General features: G+C 34.2%; 1 protein-coding gene and 1 pseudogene across 3 annotated transcripts; both read left to right on the top strand.

Annotated features, from left to right (window-relative positions):
• The first annotated feature begins 3,789 nt into the window (after positions 1-3,789).
• Positions 3,790-22,469, top strand: LOC109341342 (annotated as a pseudogene).
• Positions 13,006-15,079, top strand: LOC109341341 (protein FAR1-RELATED SEQUENCE 11-like). Of its 3 annotated transcripts, none has more exons than XM_019579245.1 (3): positions 13,006-13,626; positions 13,716-14,158; positions 14,241-15,079. In XM_019579245.1, the coding sequence occupies exons 2-3, from the start codon at positions 13,832-13,834 to the stop codon at positions 15,072-15,074; spliced, it is 1,161 nt and encodes a 386-aa protein (XP_019434790.1). In that variant the 5' UTR covers positions 13,006-13,626; positions 13,716-13,831; the 3' UTR covers positions 15,075-15,079. The 3 variants fall into 3 exon arrangements, with proteins under 3 accessions (XP_019434790.1, XP_019434788.1, XP_019434789.1); XM_019579243.1 differs by having other exon boundaries at positions 14,051-14,158; XM_019579244.1 differs by lacking the exon at positions 13,716-14,158.

Below are 22,469 nucleotides of genomic sequence, written 5' to 3' on the forward strand. Positions count from 1 at the left end.
AATGAAATGGGTAAAGATGAATTACACATCATACTACTAACCATATTCAACATTGTTCTATTATGCCTTTCTGATACACCATTTTATTGTGGTGTAGCTGACATTGTGTATTGTGGACATATGCCACGACTTTCAAGGAATTTAGCAAATGAACCTGGATGTTGTCTATTTTCATCATATCTTCCATAATACTCACCACATCGATCAGACCTGATAATTTTCACCTTTTTATCTAATTGTATTTCAACTTCAGTAACGTAAATCTCTAAGGCTTTTAGCGCTTGAGATTTATCAGACAATAAATATATATGTCCATAACGTGAATAATCATCAATGAAGGTAATGAAATATTTTTCCTTATTGAAAGAATTAACATCAAAAGGTCCACAAATAACTGTGTGTATAATTTCAAGAAGCTTAGTGCTTATTGTGACTCCTTTCTTTGTGTGTTTTGTTTGTTTACCTTTAATTCAATTCACACAAATATTCAGATTGGTAAAATCTAAATCCAGAAGGATTTCATTATTTACTAATCTTTTCATTCTTTCTTTGGAAATATGTCCCAAACGTTTATGCCACAAATAAGCAGATCGTTCATCAATTAAGCCACACTTAATTCAAATGTTATGATGCAAGGTTAAAAGTGTTTTGGAGAAAAGATTATCAAGATTTAACTTGTATAATCCATCATATAATATACCATTATCAATTAAATGAGTATATTTATACAAACTGAAACATTCATTAGCAAATTTAAAAGAGTATCCAACAACATCAAGTTTAGATAAAGTAACCAAATTCCTTGATATATTAGGTACATAAAGGGTTTCAAATAAATATAAATGATGTCCAGTGTCAAGGATTAAACGATAAGTCCCGACGACTTCCACTTGAACCTTCACTCTATTTCTCATAAAGACAAAAAAAAATTATTTGGTCTTGTAGTTTGGGTCTTAATGAATCCCTACATAGTATTAGAAACATGAGCAGTACATCTAGAGTCAATCCACCAAGTATTATAAGGAACTTCTGCTAATTCAAAACATACATAAGCATTAGGCTTACCTTTCTTTTTAAACTAACCTTTGTGTTTTGGACAATCCTTTTGGAAATGTCCAATCTTTCTACATAAACGACATTTGTTATCATGATGTTCCTTCTTGTGGATTTGAGAAAATGACTCATTATTCTTTAAGAGTCCCTTGTCTTTCTTGTCATATTTCTTACTGACTTTCTTTCTAGCTCCTTAATGAATAACATAATTGATGGAATGATTTCCTTGGCTCCTCATTCTGGTTTCCTCTTGAACTAACATACTATGCAATTCATGCACATTCCATTTATCTTTCATGGTGTTATAGTTCATTTGTAAAGGTCCATATTAAGAAGGTAGTGAATTTAGTATAAAATGAATAATGAAGTTAGCATCCACATACATTCCCAATGTCTTAAATCTTGATGCAATGTTTGTCATTTCAATGACATGTTCACACATAGTACGAGAACCATAAAATTTCATGGTGGTCAATGTATTCATTAGTGTCCCAGCAAGAGACTTGTCATCAGTTTGGGAGCGCTCTTCCATAAACTAGCATTTCTTTAGCATTTTCAGTTTTAGGAAGAGCTAACTTAATGTTACCAACAATACTCATTTGCATATACATTAAACTCAATCTGTTTGATCTTTTTCAATTCATATAATGAACTTTATGCTCTTCAGTGCTTATATTAATAATAGCATGTGGTTTATCTTCTCTTAGTGATAAATCCAAATTCATTACCTCAAGGTAAAATTGAATTTGTTCACTCCATTCAGAGAAGTTAAGTCCATTGACAGTTATAATAGATGAGAATTGCAAATGTAAAACAACAGATATTGCAATCAATAAAATCAAACAAAAAAACAATTAAGGCCTTGAGTTACATGCTAACATGCTAGATTAATTCAGACTACTTCATAAGTGTATATAATGTTTAGCTTTGGGTAATCCATCAATATACCATACTAGACATAATGATACTAAAAAAATTCACATAATTTGGCAATGATGCATGCATATATTAGAAATATTTATTATCTTTGGATATATAAATATAACTAATGGTATATTTTACACTACCAACATTCATGCTCATTGATTATAAGAACAAATAATCAACATTTGGGCGATTCTTAACTGTCTTACAATAATGAACTTCAATTTACTCATAAACCAATAATTGGTGTATCATTCTTAGTATCAAATTAATGAGTAAATGAAATATGATCATATAATTTGGAATTAAATTAACATAAAAATTTGATCACTTTGGTGATTAACAAACCTATCATACAATAATTCCAAACAAATTAAATAAAATATGATCATACAATTTGGAATTAAATAAACATAAAGATTTGACCACTTTGGTGATTGACAAACCTATCATACAATTATTCCAAACAAATTAAATATGATCGTACAATTTGAAATTAAATAAACATAAATATTTGACAACTTTGATGATTAATAAATCTATCATATAATAATTTCAAATATCTAGCAAGTCATAATATTATGCATTCATATGACTTTCAGAATTGCATATAAATTATAATGCTACGTACATATGAAACAATTGCAACAAAAGTTCAAATGAAATTGTAACTAAATTATATATATTGTGTTAATGTTATATACAACCTATATAATACATATATGTTATCGTTATATATAACATAAATATTACTTCTAATAACATTATATATATATATATATATTTATTACTTCTCTATTAAGTGTATATATATTTATAATATATACATTATCACATATATATCCTATACATATATATCACATGACATGAGGAAATGAAATAAAGTGCATGAATGCAGAAAGAAAATCAGAATGCATAATATACAAACAGAATTGAAAATTATCCTTATTCTATTAGAATATTGTTCATGTTATATGTATATAAAATATATTTACATTATATATATAACATCTGTTCACGGTTCTTGTTTTAAATTCATATAACATTGTGCAGGATATAGCATTAGTCCATGCTCTGTTATAACACGAAGAATAGAAACATAATGTTTTCTTCCTATTATGTTTTCTTATATTCATTACTTATGCAGCGGAATAGTTATATTTGAGTTATCTAAATATTTAAGAACATATTTTAAAAGTTTATTCAAGATCTAGTCATTATTAATGGAAAACTATAAATTCTTAAACATAATGTTATGATACTACATGTAAGTTTTGTCATGGAAACATATGTAAATGGATCTTTAAGAATTTATAGGTTTCACATAATAAGAATGATGTGTGTTGTTCTTTGTTAATAGGGAAACTCTTCTATCTCTTTTCCTTTCTTTCTATGCTCTTTCTTTATTGATGGTTAATAGAGCAACGTTTCTGGACAGAGATGAAGACAATGATTAAAGTCTTTTTCTGATAAGTATAGTACTTCCATCAAGCACTATATATAGACTCTTTTCCAAGAATCTTATCATTTCATTCACAACTCTGCAACTCAAGAGTTATACTATTCAAAATAATATATCTTTTCATGTCACAAGAGACATTCTTATGGCTAGGACTAATTGGAGCAATAAAGGAAGACATAAACTTATAAATCATATAATGTTTATTTTTGCCCAATGTTGGGTAAATAATATTCTTTGCTTACTAAATATGAACCAATGGATTTTCAAGGCAGGAATACAAAACTCTTATATAGATCTTGTGTTATGCACGTATTTTGGTAAAGTAGCTTCAAAATAAGCACGGATAGATCATGAAGACATACTTTGATCTTGAAGTGGAGGCCAGAGCAGAGCATGAATCTGAAGTTCGCATCCAGGTTTCTTCTAATATTCATGAAACCTCGACAGGCCATGTAGTGACAGTGATGTGAACCCAAGTGAGCCCAAGTTGGATACAGAAGGCACTAGGACTACTCATTCATTGTATAACTTTGAGTATTGGCCAAAATGAGGAAAATGCTGGACATAGTTGTGCCCCATGATGCGGCCAAGCCGTGTACGCTTCTGTCTGAAATTCCCAAAAATTTTAATTGGGACACGATCGTGTCCCAAGGCAGGGTCAGCCATTCCCACCCAAAATTGCGGGAAAACTTGTGGCGTGTCAATTTTAATGTTTCCTATTTGTTTTTGCTAGTTTCTAACTTGTTTTTATTCATTTAAATTTAGAATAAAGGCATCCTTGAAGAGTGAACACCTAGCATTAATTACAACCAACATCATTAAAGTTGGAGAGAGATTGCACTTAATGCATCTGATTGGGAACTGAAGAATATTAATTGTGGTGTGTGATTTTCGTGCAATGCACACAGCCAAGTTCTAATGTACAATTCAAATCCTCAATTGCTACCTTAAACTCGTGGGGACCATGACAATCAATGGTGGCCGAATTTTCCCAAAGAATTAAGGACTCCTAGACTAAATGCATCACTTCTTTCACTTGGCTGAAACACTTCATAGAATCCAAAGTTTATAGTTTTTCTCTTTGTAATTTAATTACTTAGGAATTCCCATGTGGGATTTTGCTTTCATTATTTCGTGTCCATCATGGCTGGAAGGGGTCCCATGTAACCAGCCATGAAGTAGGTTTAATCTAGTCCAAAATAAATTTTGATTCATAGTATGGTCACGTGAGAATCATCATGGTTTTCCGATAAGTGTACTTTTATTTTGCTGAATAAAATCAAGTTTGTTTTGAGTTAAAAATTGAGGAATACTTCCTTGTGTGAGAGTTTTGTCTTCTCCAAACTTCTTGGCTGAACCAAAATTAGAAGTTCTTATCAAGAACCAAGTTCTTGCGGCGAACATCACCCGGCTTATCAACACCCAAGTGTTGTGGCACCTACCACCCTATTTCTTATTCATCTTCTTTTATCTTACAAAATCAATATGCTGCCAAAATTCACCATCAAAATTGCCTAGAAAAACGTAGGCAAAGTCAAGCACCATTCAAGATAGATTATTATAAAGAACTTCCAAAAGAGGTTCACATCAAGTGGCATCAGAGCTAAGGCTCTTGCTTGGTGTTAAAATTATTCTTTGTTGGTTGTGTTCTTCCTTTTCTTTCTTCTTACAAAACAAAATTTTAAAAATAAATAATGTCAAAGTGTCAATGTCCAAAACAGAAAATAAAAGTGTCAAAAGCCGAAATTCCAAAAACAATTCATGTCACAACATTTCTTGATAAGTTTGGGTGTTTTCTTTCACAAATTCTTGGTTCTACCTTTGGTTCATTCAAGAGGGTCGTGGAGGAGAGTGAGTGTTAAGAGATACATTTTCCACAAAAATATTGAGTGAAACACAAGTGAGTTGAGTTAATATGTCTAATGAAAGTGACAGTCCACCATTGTCCCCAAGAACAACAACACTTCATGCTATGATGACAACACAATTCCAAACCTTACGAAGGGAGATGGAGCAAATGAGAGTGGAGTATGATAGGAGGCTTGGATATCGTACAAATGATTATTCAAGTGATGAGAAAAAAGGAGGAAGGAGGAGAGCAAGAAGAGGAGCACGTAGGGAAAGGAGACATGAGGAGGATAGGCTTGAAGGGGTTTTTAAAATAAAGGTTCTACCTTATTGGGAAAAATGATCCGGAGAATAAAGGTTCTACCTTGGTGGGATCGACTTAACAAGGAGAAAATGAGGATATGAGTCGAGCCTATTGATTCATAGGATGAGATGAAGTTGCTCGTGAGAATGAGGTTTGTCCCTACTTCTTACTAAAGGGATATTCATAACAAACTCCAAAGACTCACCCAATGGTCTAAGAGTGTTGATGAATACTTTAAGAAAATGAAATTAGCTTCGCTAAGGTCCAATTTTGAGGAGGATAAGGAGGCTACCATGGCTAGGTTTTTACATGGATTAAACCAATATATCCAAGATGTTGTTGAATTGCAACATTATGTTGAATTGGATGGCTTGGTTCAACAAGCCATGAAAGTGGAGCAACAATTGAGGAGAAAGAAGTCAAAATTTTCCTCAAGTTCTAGTTCCAAGTTTAAAAGTGGTGGACAAGCCCAAGAAGGAGGGAGGACCATCAAAAGATGGTACATCTAGTATCAAGGAGGTCGTGGCCACAAGCCAAGGCAAGCAACAAATGGGGTTCAACCAAATGAGTTGAGATGTGAAATGTTTCAAGTGCTTAGGCCTTGGACATATTGCTTCTCAATGTCCCACTATGAGAACTATGATCATGAAGAATGGAGAAGTGGAGTCTCAATCCGAGGCTTCTAGTGATGAGGAGGATGATCATGGAGAGGAGCATGATGCCATTCCCGAAGGAGATTTGTTCATGGTGAGGAGGCTCTTAGGAAGCCAAATCAAAGAGCATGATGCAAGTCAAAGGGAAAACATCTTTCACACAAGATGTTTAGTGGATGGTAAGCTTTGAACTTTAATAATTGATAGTGGAAGTTGTGCAAATGTGAATAATGCAAGATTGGTGTCAAAACTTAATCTTGTAACTAAGTCACATCCCACTCCTTACCGGTTACAATGGTTAAGTGAGGTAGGGGAGATGTTTGTTAACAAGCAAGCTGAAATTCCATTTTCAATATGAAGGTATGAGGATTCGATTTTATGTGATGTTGTTGATATGGAGGCTAGCCACTTACTTTTGGGCCGACCATGGAAATATGACAAGGGGACCACCCATGATGGGCGTTCCAATAAGTTCTCTTTTCAACATCAAAACTGAAACGTGGTGTTATCTCCATTGTCACCTAAACAAGTTGGTGAGGATCAAAAGAAATTGAGAGAAAAGATTGAGATGGAGAGAAAAGAGAGGGAGAGAGAAAATTTGTGTGAAAATTCGAGTGAAAAGAAAGTGATAATGAGTAGAAAGAAGGATACACACAAAGACAAAAAGAGTGAGCTTGTGAAAAGAGAGGGGTATATGGCAACCAAGGGGGAAATAAACCATTCTTTGGTTTCAAAGCAACCTTTGTACCTACTTTTTAGTAGGGAGTTTTATCTAACCACTAACCCTTCTAAGAAAGGAGAATATCATTTGTTTGTTGAAATTTTGCTGCAGGAATTTGGTGATGTGTTTCATAAGGAGGTACCTCACGGTTTACCACATTTAAGGGGCATTGAGCATCAAATTGATCTCATATCAGGTGCATCTCTACCTAATAGGTCATCCTATAGGTGTAACCCCACTGAAACAAAGGAGATTCAAAACCAAATTGGGGAATTGATGCAAAAAGGATGGGTTCAAGAGAGCCTAAGCCCTTGTGTTGTCCCAGTTATCTTGGTGCCAAAAAGGATGGCACATGGAGGATGTGTACTGATTGTAGAGCTGTGAACAACATAACGGTAGAGTATAGACACCTAATCCCAAGATTGGATGACCTTTTAGACGAATTATATGATTCCACCACCTTTTCAAAAATCAATTTAAAAAGTGGCTACCATCAAATTCGGATCCGAGAAGGTGATGAGTGGAAAAATGTCTTTAAGACCACTTATGGTTTATATAAGTGGCTTGTCATGCCATTTGGGCTAACCAATTCCCCAAGCACTTTTATGTGTTTAATGAACCATATCCTAAGGGAGTTTTGGGTAAATTTGTTGTTGCCTACTTTGATGATATTCTGATTTATTCTAAAACCTTAGATGAACATCATGAACATCTAAGAGTTGTTTTGCTGGTTTTAAGTAAAGAAATGTTATATGCTAATGTTGAAAAATGCACTTTTTGTGTTGATCATATGATTTTTCTTGGATTCATGATAATTGCTAATGAGATCCATGTGGATCAAGAAAAGATAAAGGCCATCTAGGATTGGCCTACTCTAAAAACCGTGATTGAGGTGAGGAACTTCCATTGTTTAGCAAGTTTCTATAGATGGTTTGTTAAGGATTTTAGTACCTTCGAATCACCCCTTAATGAGCTTGTAAAAAGGAATGTTCTCATTCATTGGGGTGAGAGACAAGAAGAGGCCTTTAACAAACTTAAGGCCAAACTTACTAGTGCACATGTTTTAATGCTTCCAAATTTTGCCAAAATCATTTGAATTAGAGTCTGATGCTTCTAACATCAGAATTGGAGCTATTTTTATGCAAAAAGGTCATCCAATTTCTTGTTTTAGTGAGAAATTAAGTGGAAAAACCCTTAATTACTCTACTTATGATAAGGAGTTGTATGCCTTGGTAAGGGCACTACAAACTTGGCAACACTACCTTCTTTCATAGGAATTTGTGATTCATAGTGATCATGAGTCCCTTAAATATCTTAAGGGCCAAAGTAAGTTAAACAAAAGGCATGCAAGATGGGTTGAGTTCTTGGAACAACTCCCATATGTGGTAAAGCATAAGAAAGGTAAAGCCAATGTGGTGGATGATGCTCTTTCTAGGAGGCACATGTTGCTCTCTATTTTGCAAACCAAATTGTTTGGTTTGGAATGCATCAAGGAACAATATGAGCTTGAGAAAGATTTTTCACAAATCTATGTTGGTTGTATGCATTCGGCCTATAATGGGTATTTTAGGCACAATGACTTTTTATTCAATGAAAAACAATTGTGTGTGCCTAAAAGCTTCATTAGGGAAGTGTTGGTGAGGGAATCTCATGAGGGGGTCTAATGGAGCACTTCGGTGTTCAAAAGACTTTGGACATGTTAAAAGAGCATTTTTATTGGCCACTTATGAAACAAGACGTGCAAAACTTTTGTAAAAGGTATATAACATGTAAAAAGTCCAAGTCAAAGGTCATGCCATATGGCCTTTACACCCCATTAATTGTCCTAGATTCACCTTGGATGGATATGTCCATGGATTTTGTTTTAGGATTGCCTAGAACAAAGAAGGATAATGATTCAATCTTTGTGGTTGTTGATCGGTTTTCTAAAATGGCATACTTTATCCCATGCTATAAAGTTGATGATGCTAACCATATTGTTGATTTGTTTTTCATGGAAGTAGTTAGACTCCATGGTCTACCACAAAGTATAGTAAGTGATTGGGACACAAAGTTCCTTAGTCACTTTTGGAGGACCCTATGGGGGAAGCTTGGCACTAAGCTTCTCTATTCAATCACTTGCCATCCTCAAACGGATGGGCAAACTGGGGTTGTCAATAGGACTCTTTCCACCTTCCTAAGGGTCGTGATAAAAAATAATATCAGGTCATGGGAGGAATGTTTACCCCATGTTAAGTTTTCCTACAATAGAGCAACTCATAGCACTACTGACTTTTCACCTTTTGAAGTTGTATATGGGTTTAACCCATTAACACCTCTTGATTTGTTATCAATTCCTAATAATTCTATTTTGAAGCATAGGGATGGATGGGCTACATTGGAGTATGTCCAAAAATTGCATGAGCAAGTAAAGGCTCAAATCGAGAAAAGGGATGCAAGTTATGCAAAGCAAGCTAACAAGAGACGGAAGCAAGTAGTATTTGAACCCGGAGATTGGGTGTGGGTACATATGAGGAAGGAAAGGTTTCTGAACAAAGTAAATCCAAAATCCTTCCTAGAGGAGATGACTCATTTCGTGTGGTAGACAAAGTGAATGATAATGCCTACAAGCTTGAACTTCCAAGTGAATATGGTAACATAAGTGCCACCTTCAATGTTTCTGATTTAACTCCTTTTGATATAGGTGATGGCGAACTCATTTCGAGGTCGAAATCCTTTCAAGAAGAAGGGGATGATGTGAACCCAAGTGAGCCCAAGTTGGATAACGATGAACTAAGAGGCATTGGTAGCCCCATAACAAGGGAAAGGGCCAAAGGGTACAAAAGGCACTAGGACTACTCATGAAAGGCATCAAGGAGAGTGCTCCAAGATTAGACCAAGGAAGTTCTAACTTCATTCATTGTGTAGCTTTGAATATTGGCCAAAATGAGGAAAATGTTGGACATGGTCGTGCCCCAGGACCCAGGCCGTGTACGCCTCTGTCCGAAATTCCCAAAAATTTTAATTGGGACACGGCCGTGTCCCAAGGCATGTCCAGGATGTGCCCACCAAAAATTGCGGGAAAACTTGTAGCGTGTCAATTTTAATGTTTCCTATTTGTATTTGCTAGTTTCTAACTTGTTTTTGTTCATTTGAATTCAGAATAAAGGCATCCTTGAAGAGTGAACACTTAGAATTAATTACAACCAACATCATTAAAGTTGAAGAGAGATTTCACTTAATGCATCTTATTGAGAACTCAAGAATATTAATTGTGGTGTGTGATTTTCGTGCAATGCACACAGCCAAGTTCTAATGCACAATTCAAAGCCTCAATTGCTACCTTAAACTCATGGGGACCATGGCAATCAATTGTGGCCGAATTTTCCCAAAGAATTAAGGACTCCTAGGCTAAATGTATCATTTCTTTCACTTGGCTGAAACACTTCATGGAATCCAAAGTTTCTAGTTTTTCTCCTTGTAATTTAGTTACTTAGGAATTCCCATGTGGGATTTTGCTTTCGTTATTTCGTGTCCATCATGGCTAGAAGGGATCCAATGTAACCAACCATGAATTAAGTTTAATCTAGTCCAAAATAAGTCTTGATTCATAGTAGGGTCATGCGGGAACCATCATGGTTTGCTTAAAAGTGTACTTCTATTTTGCTGAATAAAACCAAGTTTGTGTTGAGTTAAAAATTGAGGAATACTTCCTTGTGTGAGAGTTTTGTCTTCTCTCAACGTCTTGGTTGAACCAAGATTAAAAGTTCTTATCAAGAACCAAGTTCTTGTGGCGAACATCACCCGGTTTATCAACACCCAAGTGTTGTGGCGCCTACCACCCTATTTCTTATCCATCTTCTTTTATCTTACAATATCAATCCACTGCCAAAAATCACCATCAAAATAGCCCGGAAAAACATAGGCAAAGTCAAGCATCATTCAAGATAGATCATTATAAAGAACTTCCAAAAGAGGTTCACATCAGACAGCCGCACTAACTCTTCCACTATCACAAATCCAACGGAGGTTTATCCCCTTTCGGATCGTATCTCACTCGAGTTAACTCTCAACTTCAACAATACTAAGGCATGGGAAATAGATTCAATAGGACTCTCATTCTCAAGTACTAGTGAGAGCAACAATGAACTTGCTTCTCAAACTACTGCAACAACAATCCCAAGAGTTTTACCATGCAATTATTGTTAGTGCAAATTCTAAAGCTCGCAGGCGCTCGGTGGCCACCAAAATGCACACAGGAGATAAAATGTTAGAAATTTATAATTTCTAATTAAGGTGGGCAACATATATTTGATACAATGATATCGGCTACTTATTTCAGGGGTTATATTATAAGTGATCTAATTTCTAACACCTCATAGATTTCTAAAAGTTGATAACAGATATGGGCTTAATAGGTGGATACCCATCAGGTTAACTTATAGGGGATAACGGGAACCCTATAAGTTAACGCATAAGGAAGGTTATGGTCTCCAACACACCAAATCGAAATTCAGTTTTCTCCTCTCCCCATCAGAGTGAAAACGCAAGTCCTAAGAGGAATTAGAGATTTGGTTGAGGAAGACCATCATACCAAAATCCATCTCAAAAAATGCAGATCATAGGAGTATATCCAGAAACATGGATTCAAATATGATATTGTACCCTTTATTTCATATATGTGTGTGAGAATCATAAGAATCAAGATCCTAGGATTGGTATTTCACCAATCATAAGGAATTCCCAACAAGTGGTATCAGAACTTAGGTTCTGATTTTTTTTATGATTCTCCATTAAGGGTGTTTACCCAAATCTTGTATGAATTCTAATTTTAATTTGGAGATTATTGAATTATGCTTCCGGTGTTATGTTCTAAATATTTGGAATATTGAATGAAATTTTTCGGCTGTAACTACTACATTATGCTTCCGCATAATTTTTTTTCCAGCACTCATACTAAAGATGCAACTCTTGTCAATATAATGTATATTTATACATATTAATTTTTTTGTTTTAATATTAAGGTTTGATGATATCTATTGTGTAATTGATGTGTTATAGTGCATATAGTGTAATTACAGTGTGCATATATTGCAATATATATACAAGATTTTGATGTGTTGTTTTATTGTTGTGATCCTGGTAAATATATTTATATATGTATGTAATTTTTGTGCCTATTGAGATGATGTTGTTTATAATGGACTGCATCTAGTTTTTCCTTCTTGTTGTTGGTGCATTCATATATATATATATATATATGGAATTATTGTGGGATTAGATTTAGTAATCATGAAAGATATCAAATCTAAATGTTTTAATTCCAAGATCATTAATTTTTAGTAATAGACCCATATTATTATAATTTTTGTCTGGTAATTATTTTGGATTAAGTGATGCAATATGTTACCAAAGCAATCTTTATTGAACACTTCAATCTCCCTCCTCATATCACTCATTCTCAATTTTCAAAACCCTATATTTCTCTCCTCTTCTCTTCTGCAACCACATTCGCACACATTAAATAATATATATTATTGGTGAGTTAGTGAATACAAACCATTGGAAGGGGATATACATGAAGAATGCATAATAGCAAGGAATCCAAACAGCTAAACTTTCAATTGAAATTTCATTAAACGAAGGTATTATTCACTCTATTTTTCTTCCTTTTACAATGGATACGAAATCCATTTTGCCTTTATTCCAGCAAATCATACAAAGGGTTATTTCAAATTGATGAAGGCCTTAAGCCTTAGCATAATGGGAGTAATTGATTTTTTTTCTCACTGTTTCATGCTTTACTATTTGTGTTATGAATGTTTTGTTTCAATATTTGGGGCTTTACTGTCAATTTTTCCCCTCTCAAATTACATACAATAGTTATGTGCTCTGCAATTATCTGTTCTGACACTCTACATTGTCTTACTTATAGGTTACATAATGACATCTCAAGAAAGTGATAGTTGGCCAATAGAACTTGTTAGAAATTTTGACGTAACATCTAATGATCATGATATTCAAGAGCAACAAAGTGAACATTTGGGTCCTGCTGAAAAAACCAAGATGCAATTGTAGTGCAAAATTGTTTATTGCTAAAAGAAAAATTAGCTTCGAAGAACGTTGGGTGGTTACATATTTTAGTAATTCTCATAACCATGCATTGTTGGATGATAAAGAAGTTCGGTTTCTTCCTGCTTATCGTGGCATACCTATCAATGATAAAAGTCGTATATTATTGTTATCTAAAGCTGGTTGTTCAATAAGTATTATAATGAGAGTGCTTGAATTGGAGAAAGGAATAGAGGCAGGCCATTTGCCATATTTGGAGAAAGATGTAAGAAATTTTTTGCAATTTCAATGTAGTGTCGGTAATGAAAATGATGCTTCAGACGTTCTCAAATTATGCAAAAGTTTAAAAGATATAGATGATGCCTTTCAATATGATTTCACCATGGATGATAATAACAAATTAGAGCATATTATTTGGGTATTCGGTGATTCAATTCGAGCATATGAAGCTTTTGGAGATGTGGTTGTCTTCGATACTACATATCGAATAAATCGTTATGATATGCCTCTTGGACTATGGGTTGGGATTGATAATCATGGAAATTCAATTTTCTTTGGATGTGTTCTATTGCGAGATGAGAAGATACCTTCCTTCAGATGGGCTTTAAAGGTAAATTCTTATTATTTGAAGTTGTTTTTATCAGTTAAGTTTTAACTTGGAACATTAAATCGTTTTATATATTTAGTTTTCTTTTTCAGAGTTTTTTGTACTTTGTCAAGGAAAAATATCCAAGAACAATTCTCACAGATCAAGACCATGCACTTAAAGAAGCTATTTCAATGGAATTGTCAAACACAAAACATGCATTTTGCATATGGCATATTGTATCAAAGTTTCCAAATTGGTTTTCTTTCTCTTTGGGCCAAAATATGAAGACTTCAAATCTGAGTTCTATAGGCTATACAATTTAGAATATGCAAGTGATTTTGAGCAACAATGGGAAATGATGGTTCACAACCTTGATATAAGGAAATATCATCATATTGTCTCATTGTATTCTCATCGTCAATTTTGGGCTTTGGCATATTTGAAGGACTATTTTTTTGCTGGGATGACGACAACTGGACGTTCAGAATCTATAAATTCATATATTAAAAAATTCCTAAATGTCAGAACGAGCTTGGTGGACTTTGTAAATCAAGTATGTGCTTACTTTGTTTCCTTATTTCAAGTATGTTATTTTTAGTCAATTAACTTTTCATAATTAGTATATTTTTGTATAGGTTGGAGTTGCTGTCAACATTAGAAATCAAGCTGGAGAAGAGGCAAGAATGCGTCAAAAGTATCATAATCCTCAAATTAGAACAAGTTTTCCAATCGAGGAACATGCTGCAAATATACTCACACCTTATGCCTTTCAGTTACTCCAACACGAAATTGAGTTATCTTCAAAATATGCAGCAACTAAAATTGACATTGACTCTTACATAGTGCGGTATCATACCAAGCTTGATGGAGGCCGGTTGGTAAGTTTGATAAAAGAGAAAGATGAAGAATCGATTCATTGTTCTTGTAGAGAATTTGAATTTTGTGGGATATTGTGTAGACATGCTATTCAAGTGTTGTTGAAGAATGACTATTTTTGTCTCCCAGAAAAATATCTTCCTTCTCGATGGAGACAAGAGAGTTCATTGATCCCAAAATCTAGTCACATAATCAATTGCAATGATAACTCATCTATTGAGTTTCGGCCTATGATGCAATGCCTAGAAGTTGAAACTTTGAAGACAAAAGACCGAGTTGTAGTAGCTACTAAAGAATTAGAGCAAGTCATTGAGTTGGTAAAAAAGATGTTGGGTGTTCCAAAACAAACAATTGATTTGGAAAGTGATGTTAGAGATGGTGATGATGATGATGATTGCGATATTGAGAATCCCATCACTTCTAAGACAAAAGGTCGACCAAAAGGATCAAGACCAAAAGGGGGAGTTGAAGTTGCAAAAAAACCACGTCGTTGCCACTTTCCTAATTGTGGTGGAACGAATCATGACTCAAGAAATTGTCCAAACAAAAGAAAAAAAGTCTCATTGTTGAGTTCTCAATCTCCTAATAAATAATTGATAGTTTTTTTACTTAACTTCATTAATTCAGGTCCAAATGTAAACAAATTGTGCTTAGTTTTGCACCTACAGCTTAGTTTTGTGAACATTTATTTAAACAATATTGTTTTGCATCAATTGTGCTTAGTTTTGTGAACATTTATTTGTGAAGTTCATTACTCTTTTTTGGTTTATTCTTCACCACCTGTTGCTTTAGAGGAATAGATTTTTTTTTACTTGATGTTGCATAGTCTCAGATTTTTTCTGCACAAATGTATGTGAACCATAGATTGAGATTTTTTCACCACCTACACCTATTGTTCTTTAGTGGAATAAAAGATAGGAAGAATAAAGTAATTATAATGTAGAAGCTGAATGTTATAAAGTATGGAAGAATAAAAGTAATTGCTTTAGAGGACTAAAAGATAGGAAGAATAAAAATAATTGCAGAGGCTGGGATTTTTTTACCACCTGCACTTATTCTGCATAAATGAATGTTATATATATGTTTGATTACATGTAAAACTAATTTAATTGTAGCTTAACAAAGATTCTTTTATAGAAAATGTAAATGTGCACAATTTTCATTGCATACTATATATTTATACACTTTTGTTGCCAAATAGCATAGCACTACAGTTTTGCCTGACTTTAGATACAATAATAGGCTTAAGTATCCTTGATATGGAAACATTGATTGGAAATAGAAATGGAGCAATCTAGTTTACATTATTCTATTCATCTTTTTGTATAATATAAACTTGATCATCCTTTTGTCTCCACATGGCTTCTTTCGTTCCACTTGTCTCTAGGAACTTGACCAATATTTGAAACACTTGATTCATAGTAAGCACCTAAAAGCTCAAATGGAAGGGTCCCCAAATAAATAAGTTCTCTGTCATGCTAACTTGTCAAATTGAAAACCAAACTATAACACCACTATACAATGGCACAATTTTTGTGTTACCATGACCACACTTTGCAATAGAAAACAACTAAATCTCACTAATATATGATAGAACCAATTCAACAAGAAAATAAAAGTAAAGGAAAACAAAGTGTAATGCCAAAGACCCGCAGTAACACCCAACTAGCTCAACATTACTTTGATTTAATATACTGAACATAGCTTCTTCAAGTCCTAAATCCGACCATATGCTATAACACCCATTCAAAAGGGAAAATAAACTTGCAGTGCCTATGGAACCTAATAACAACCAAACACCCAATAAAAAGGAAGCAATTACTATAAATTGCTCTTCTCTTGATCCCACCAATAATATATATTGTTTAATGTGTGCGAAGGTGGTTGTAGAAGAGAAGAGAAGAGAAATATAGGGTTTTGAAATTTGAGAATGAGTGATATGAGGAGGGGGATTGAAGTGTTGGGGGGTTTTAGAGGTCATTTACAAAAATACTCATATTATAAAATTTGTTCCAACAAAAGAGTAAGGGTATTTTTGTCCAATTATTTTGGTACACATTGCTAACATGTACCTAACTGAAAATACACTTTCATTTGATTTGTCAATCATAAAAGATACCAAATCTGAAGCTTTTAATTTCAAAATTATATATTTTTTATAATGGACCCATATTATTTACTTTTTTTGTCTGGTAATTATTTTGAATTAATTGAGGCAATATGTTGCCAAAGTAACTTCTATTGTGGAAATTAATTGAAATTACACAGATGAGTATGAGATTATTTATGCTAATTGTGTTCGGCCCAAGGAAGACACAAGTTGGACCAATAATAACATACATGTGATGATAAATATGTAACAATTATAAAGTTTTTTTTCATGTGAATAATAGTCGATCCATAGAAAGGCTGTTGTTTGACAAAACTAATTTTTAATATTTGATCATTACATTGAGAGCATCATTTACAAATTGATTTCTCTGTCCAAAGACTAGAAATTGATGTTGTGCTAGGTATCTTGTGATGAGTCTATTATGTGAACATGTCTTGTTTTTTATATATATTACATGACTTGCTTGTTTAGATTTGAACATGTTATTAATTATTTGTCATGTGGATTCAGTGTCTTTTAGCATGCTGCTGATTTTTCTGCTCAAATCAGTAACATCACATTACTGAATGGGACAAACTTTAAGATCTGGAAGGAAGCTGTAGAAATTATTCTCGGCTATATGGATTTCGATCTAGCACTTCATGTGGAGAAACCCATTTCCACTACGGAAAACCTCGATGAGGCTAAAATTGAGAAATGGGAACGCTCTAACCAAATGTGCTTGATGATCATGATGCTATATTCTAGATGCATTTCAGGGCTCTATATCTGGGGGTGAAAGTGCAAGGAAGTTCCTTGAAGAAATAGAACAATTCTTTGCCAAGAACAAAAAGGCGGAGACGAGTACCCTTTTGGCTAAACTCATCTCCATGAAGTATAAAGACAAAGGGAACATATGAGAGTACATTATGGAGATGTCTAATCTCACATCTAAACTCAACTCACTTAAGTTAGAGCATGGTGATGACCTGCTTGTGCACTTGGTTTTGATATCTCTTCCTGCACACTTTGGGATAAGTGAGTTATAATACTCACAAGGACAAATGGTCCCTTAATGAGCTTATATCTTACTTTTTGCAAGAGGAAGAGAGGTTGTAGAGAGATAAAACTAAAAATGCTCACTTGGCTTTGACCCCTCAAAATAAGAAAAGAAAGAGCAATAAGGGTGCTGCAAAAGGGTCTTCTCAACAAAAGAAATTGAAGAGTAATGAGGAATTTACATGTTACTTCTGTAAGAAGCAAGGACACATGAAGAAAGAGTATCCTAAATATGTCTCGTGGCATATAAAGAAGTGTAAATTTCTCACTGTAGTTTGTTCTAAAATTAATTTGGCTTTTGTACCCAATGACACTTGGTAAGTAGATTCTGGTGCTACTACTCATATAAGTATCACTATGCAGGGTTGCCTGTGGCTGACAACCAAGTGATGATGAAAGATTCATCTTTATGGGCAATGGCAAAATGGTTGCAGTTGAGGCTATTGTAACATTTAGATTACATTTAAGAACTGGTTTTCATTTGGACTAATTTGAGACATTTGTTGTACCATCTTTTAGACGAAATTTAATTAGTGTTTCCAGCTTAGACAAATTTGGTTTTTCTTGTTCTTTTAGAAATAATAATGTTAGTCTCTATTAAAATTCAAATGTTGTTGGTTCTGGTTCTTTCATTGATAATCTATATATGCTTCATGTTTCCAGTTCCACTAATGAAATAGTGCAAACAAATTCACGTGGTACAAAATGAAAATTAAAAGAGAATCTAGTCACCTTATGGCACAAGCGTTTAGGTCATATATCTAAACAAAGAATTCAAAGACTTGTGTCGGGTGAAATTCTTGATTCTTTAGATTTATCATACTTTGAGGTATGTGTTGAGTGCATAAAGGGAAAACAGACAAACAAAAGGAAATTAGGTGCCGAAAGAGCTAAAAATGTCTTAAAACTAATACATACAAATATATGTGGTCATTTTCCTATGACTTCTTGGAATGGACAACATTATTTTATTACGTTCATAGACGATTACTCTAGGTACGGCTACCTATATCTTATACATGAGAAGTCCCAATCCTTGGATGTTTTCAAGTCTTTCAAGGCTGAAGTTGAACTTCAACTTGGAAAGAAAATTAAGGTTGTCAAATATGACTGTGGTGGTGAATACTATGATAGATATGACGGATCAAGAGAACAGCGTCCATGACCATTTGCGTTTTTCCTTAGAGAGTGTGGAATTGTTCTATGATACACTATGCCAAGCAAACCTAGCATGAATGGTGTTGTTGAGCGACGAAACCGAACTCTTAAGGATATGGTGAGAAGTATGATTAGTTATTTTTCCTTACCAAAGTCTCTTTGGGGGAAAACTTTAAAGACCGCAGTTTACATCCTTAATAGAGTGCCAAGTAAAGTAGTTAACAAAACCCCATATGAGTTTTGGACTAATAAAAGGTCAAGCTTAAAACACTTGTACATTTGAGGTTGTCCAGTTGAGGCGTGGGCTTATAGGTCGCATGAAAGAAAACTGGACTCAAGAACAATTAACTGTTTTTTGTTGGCTATGTTGAACGCTCTTGGCACTATAAATTTTATGATCCCACTTCAAGACTCTTTTTTGAGACGAGAAATGCAAGATTTCTTGAGGAAGGTGATTTTTGGAAGGAAGAGAACATAAGGAATGTTGTATTTGGGGAAGAACTTATCATTGATAGTGAACAAGTTCTTGTGCCTACTACCATTCAAGGAATAAATTTGGTAATAGAAGATAATATTCAGAACATTGTCCCTGACAATATTTCAAAACAAGACAACAATGAGGTTATCCCTCAAGTACCTATAGAACAAATTCAACAACCTCAATAAGTAGAAGTGTCATTAAGGAATCCACTAGAGAGAGGAGGAGTGCAATTCCTGATGATTATATTGCATTTCTTCAAGAACATGAGGATGACATTAGGTTAACAGAAGATAATCCATTGAACTTTTGTCAAGCTATGAAAAGTTCTAACTCTCAAAAGTGGACCAATTCCATGAAGGATGAGAGGAAGTCTATGCATGATAATGACGTTTGAGATCTTGTCGAATTACCTGAAGGTGCGAAACCTATTGGTTGCAAATGGATATTTAAAACTAAGAGGGATTCAAAGGGTAATATTGACATATATAAAGATTGTCTACTAGGTAAAGGCTTAACTCAGAAAGAAGGCATTGATTATAAAGAAACATTCTCTCCAGTATCTTCGAAGGATTATTTTAGAATAATATTGATACTAGTAGCTCATTTTGATTTAGAGCTACATCATATGGATGTTAAGACTGCGTTTCTTAATTATGACATTAAGGAAACGATCTATATGGTGCAACCAGAAAAATTCGTGTCAGTTGGCTCAAAGGCTATGGTATGCAAATTAAAGAAATCCATTTATGGGCTTAAACAAGCTTTTCGTCAATGGAATCACAAATTTCATCAAGTTATTACCTCGTACGATTTTGAGGCAAATAAACTTGAAGATTGTGTATACCATAAGTTCAATGGGAGTAAATTTATCTTCCTAATATTATATGTCGATGATATACTGTTTGCTAGCAGTGATATTGGACTATTGCATGAGACCAAGAGATTTCTAACGAAGAATTTCGAAATGAAAGATCTTGGGGAAGCTTCTTTTATATTAGGTATTCGGATACTTAAAGATCGCACTCAAGGTATCCTAAGGTTATCACAAGAAAGCTATATAGATAAAGTCCTAGACAGATTTGGCATGAAAAAGACAGTAAACCAGGGGATGCCCCTATAGCTAAAAGAGACAAGTTTAGTCTCGAATAGTGCCCATAAATGACTTTGAAAGATACGATATGCAAAATATTCCTTATGCATCTGCAGTAGGAAGATTAATGTATGCTCAAGTTTGCATACGTCCCGATATAGCATTTGTTGTGGGAGTTTTGGGCAGATATTTGAGTAATCATGGAATGCATCATTGGAAGGTAGTCAAACATGTTATGTGTTACTTAAAGAGAACAAAGGAGTACATGTTCACTTATCGAAGGTCTGAGAATTTAGAGATGATTGGATACTCTGATTCCGATTTTTCGAGATGTGTAGATAGTAGACAATCTACCTCTGGATATGTGTTTGTATTGGCTGGAGGTGCTATCTCTTGGAAGCCTTCAAAACATACGCTCATAGCCCCTTCAACCATGGTTGTGGAGTTCATGGCTTGTTTTGAAATATCTAACCATGACATATGGTTGCGGAATTTTGTAACTGGTTTATGTATGGTCGATGAGATTAAAAGACCATTGAGGATTTATTGTGACAACAAATTTGCGGTTCTTTACTCCAACAACAATATGAGTTCTACAAAGTCAAAATTCATTGAAATAAAGTTTCTGGTTGTTAAAGAAAGTGTTCAAAATGGACAAATTTTCATAGAACATATAGGGACAAATTTTATGCTAGCTGGTCCACTGACTACGGGTTTGATACCTAAAGTCTTTCATAAGCATGTTGCTCATATGGGTGTTGTTCCTAAGGGTACCTTAGTTCAGTGGGAGACTATATGTTTTATGATTTACTTTGGATGTTATATACATTTTTTTTATGCATAATAAAGTTGATGGTTTATTGTTCCATTTTAAAAAATTGTGCATTGCAAGTATTATGTTGCAATTAAAGACTTTGGATTAATCTCACTAAAAAATAAAGAAGGACCAGTTGGAAATAGACATGTTTGAGATCACATTGCATGAAATTTCCATATCACTCATCCATATTTGATCTATGTCATTGAGTATATTAATATGGTGATCATCGTGGTCGAGTCACGCTTGCATGTGATGAAAGTCGCGGTGGCCCTATAGTTGATATATGAGATGTACAAGATTTTATTAAGGAGAAATCTAAATATAAATAGCATACGAATGCGCGCCTAAAGAACCTGTGATATAATTGTATCAAGAAGATATGAAGCCTAAGTGAGAGATTGTTAGAAATTTATAATTTCTAATTAAAGTGAGCATCATATATTTGATACAATGATATCATCTATTTATTTTGGGTTACATTATAAGTGATCTAATTACTAGCACGTCATAGATTTCTAAAAGTTGATAGCAGATATGGGCTTAATGGGTGGATATACGTCAGGTTAACCTATAGGGGATAATGGAAACCATGTAAGTTAATGCATAAGGAAGGTTATGGTCTCCAACACACCAAATCAAAATTCAGTTTTATTCTCTACCAATACTGAAAACTCAAGTCCCGAGAGGAATTGGGGATTTGGTTGAGGAAGACCATCATATCAAAATCCATCTCAAAAAAACACAGATCATAAGAGTACATCCAGGAACATGGATTTAGGTATGACACTGCACCCTTTATTTTATATATATATGTGTGAGAATTATAAGATTCAAGATATTAGGATTGGTATTCCACCAATCATAAAGAATTCCCACAGAAAGAACATTCGCGAAGCGAGCAATGCAAATAAGACTAATGTAGAAAGGTATGCTAGTCTATCATGTCTCCCTCTTCATGGTTCTTTCAGGTCTTTAGGGATAAAGGCACACTCTTCGCTGCACAGTGGATTTTCACCACCAATAAGGCCAGGTGAGATACAAAGTAAAACAAGAGTTGAGCAAGGATAACTTTCTTCCAATATTGTTGAAGGATGATGATGAAGAATTGTTATGGCCTGGTAGTTTTCGACCCGAAAGAGACGATTCTCATCAGAATTTCGTACTGACTGTTGAAGGTTCAAATTTGAGTTTTGCTGAGGTGCATCCATCGGTTGATAGAGAGAAATCAGAACCCGAATTAACATTGAAACTCTGAAGGGGTTATTTGCAATATATCTGGTTTTGTTAT

The sequence above is a fragment of the Lupinus angustifolius genome, unplaced genomic scaffold, assembly GCF_001865875.1.
Source record: "Lupinus angustifolius cultivar Tanjil unplaced genomic scaffold, LupAngTanjil_v1.0 Scaffold_436, whole genome shotgun sequence".
In the NCBI taxonomy this organism is placed as follows: domain Eukaryota; kingdom Viridiplantae; phylum Streptophyta; class Magnoliopsida; order Fabales; family Fabaceae; genus Lupinus; species Lupinus angustifolius.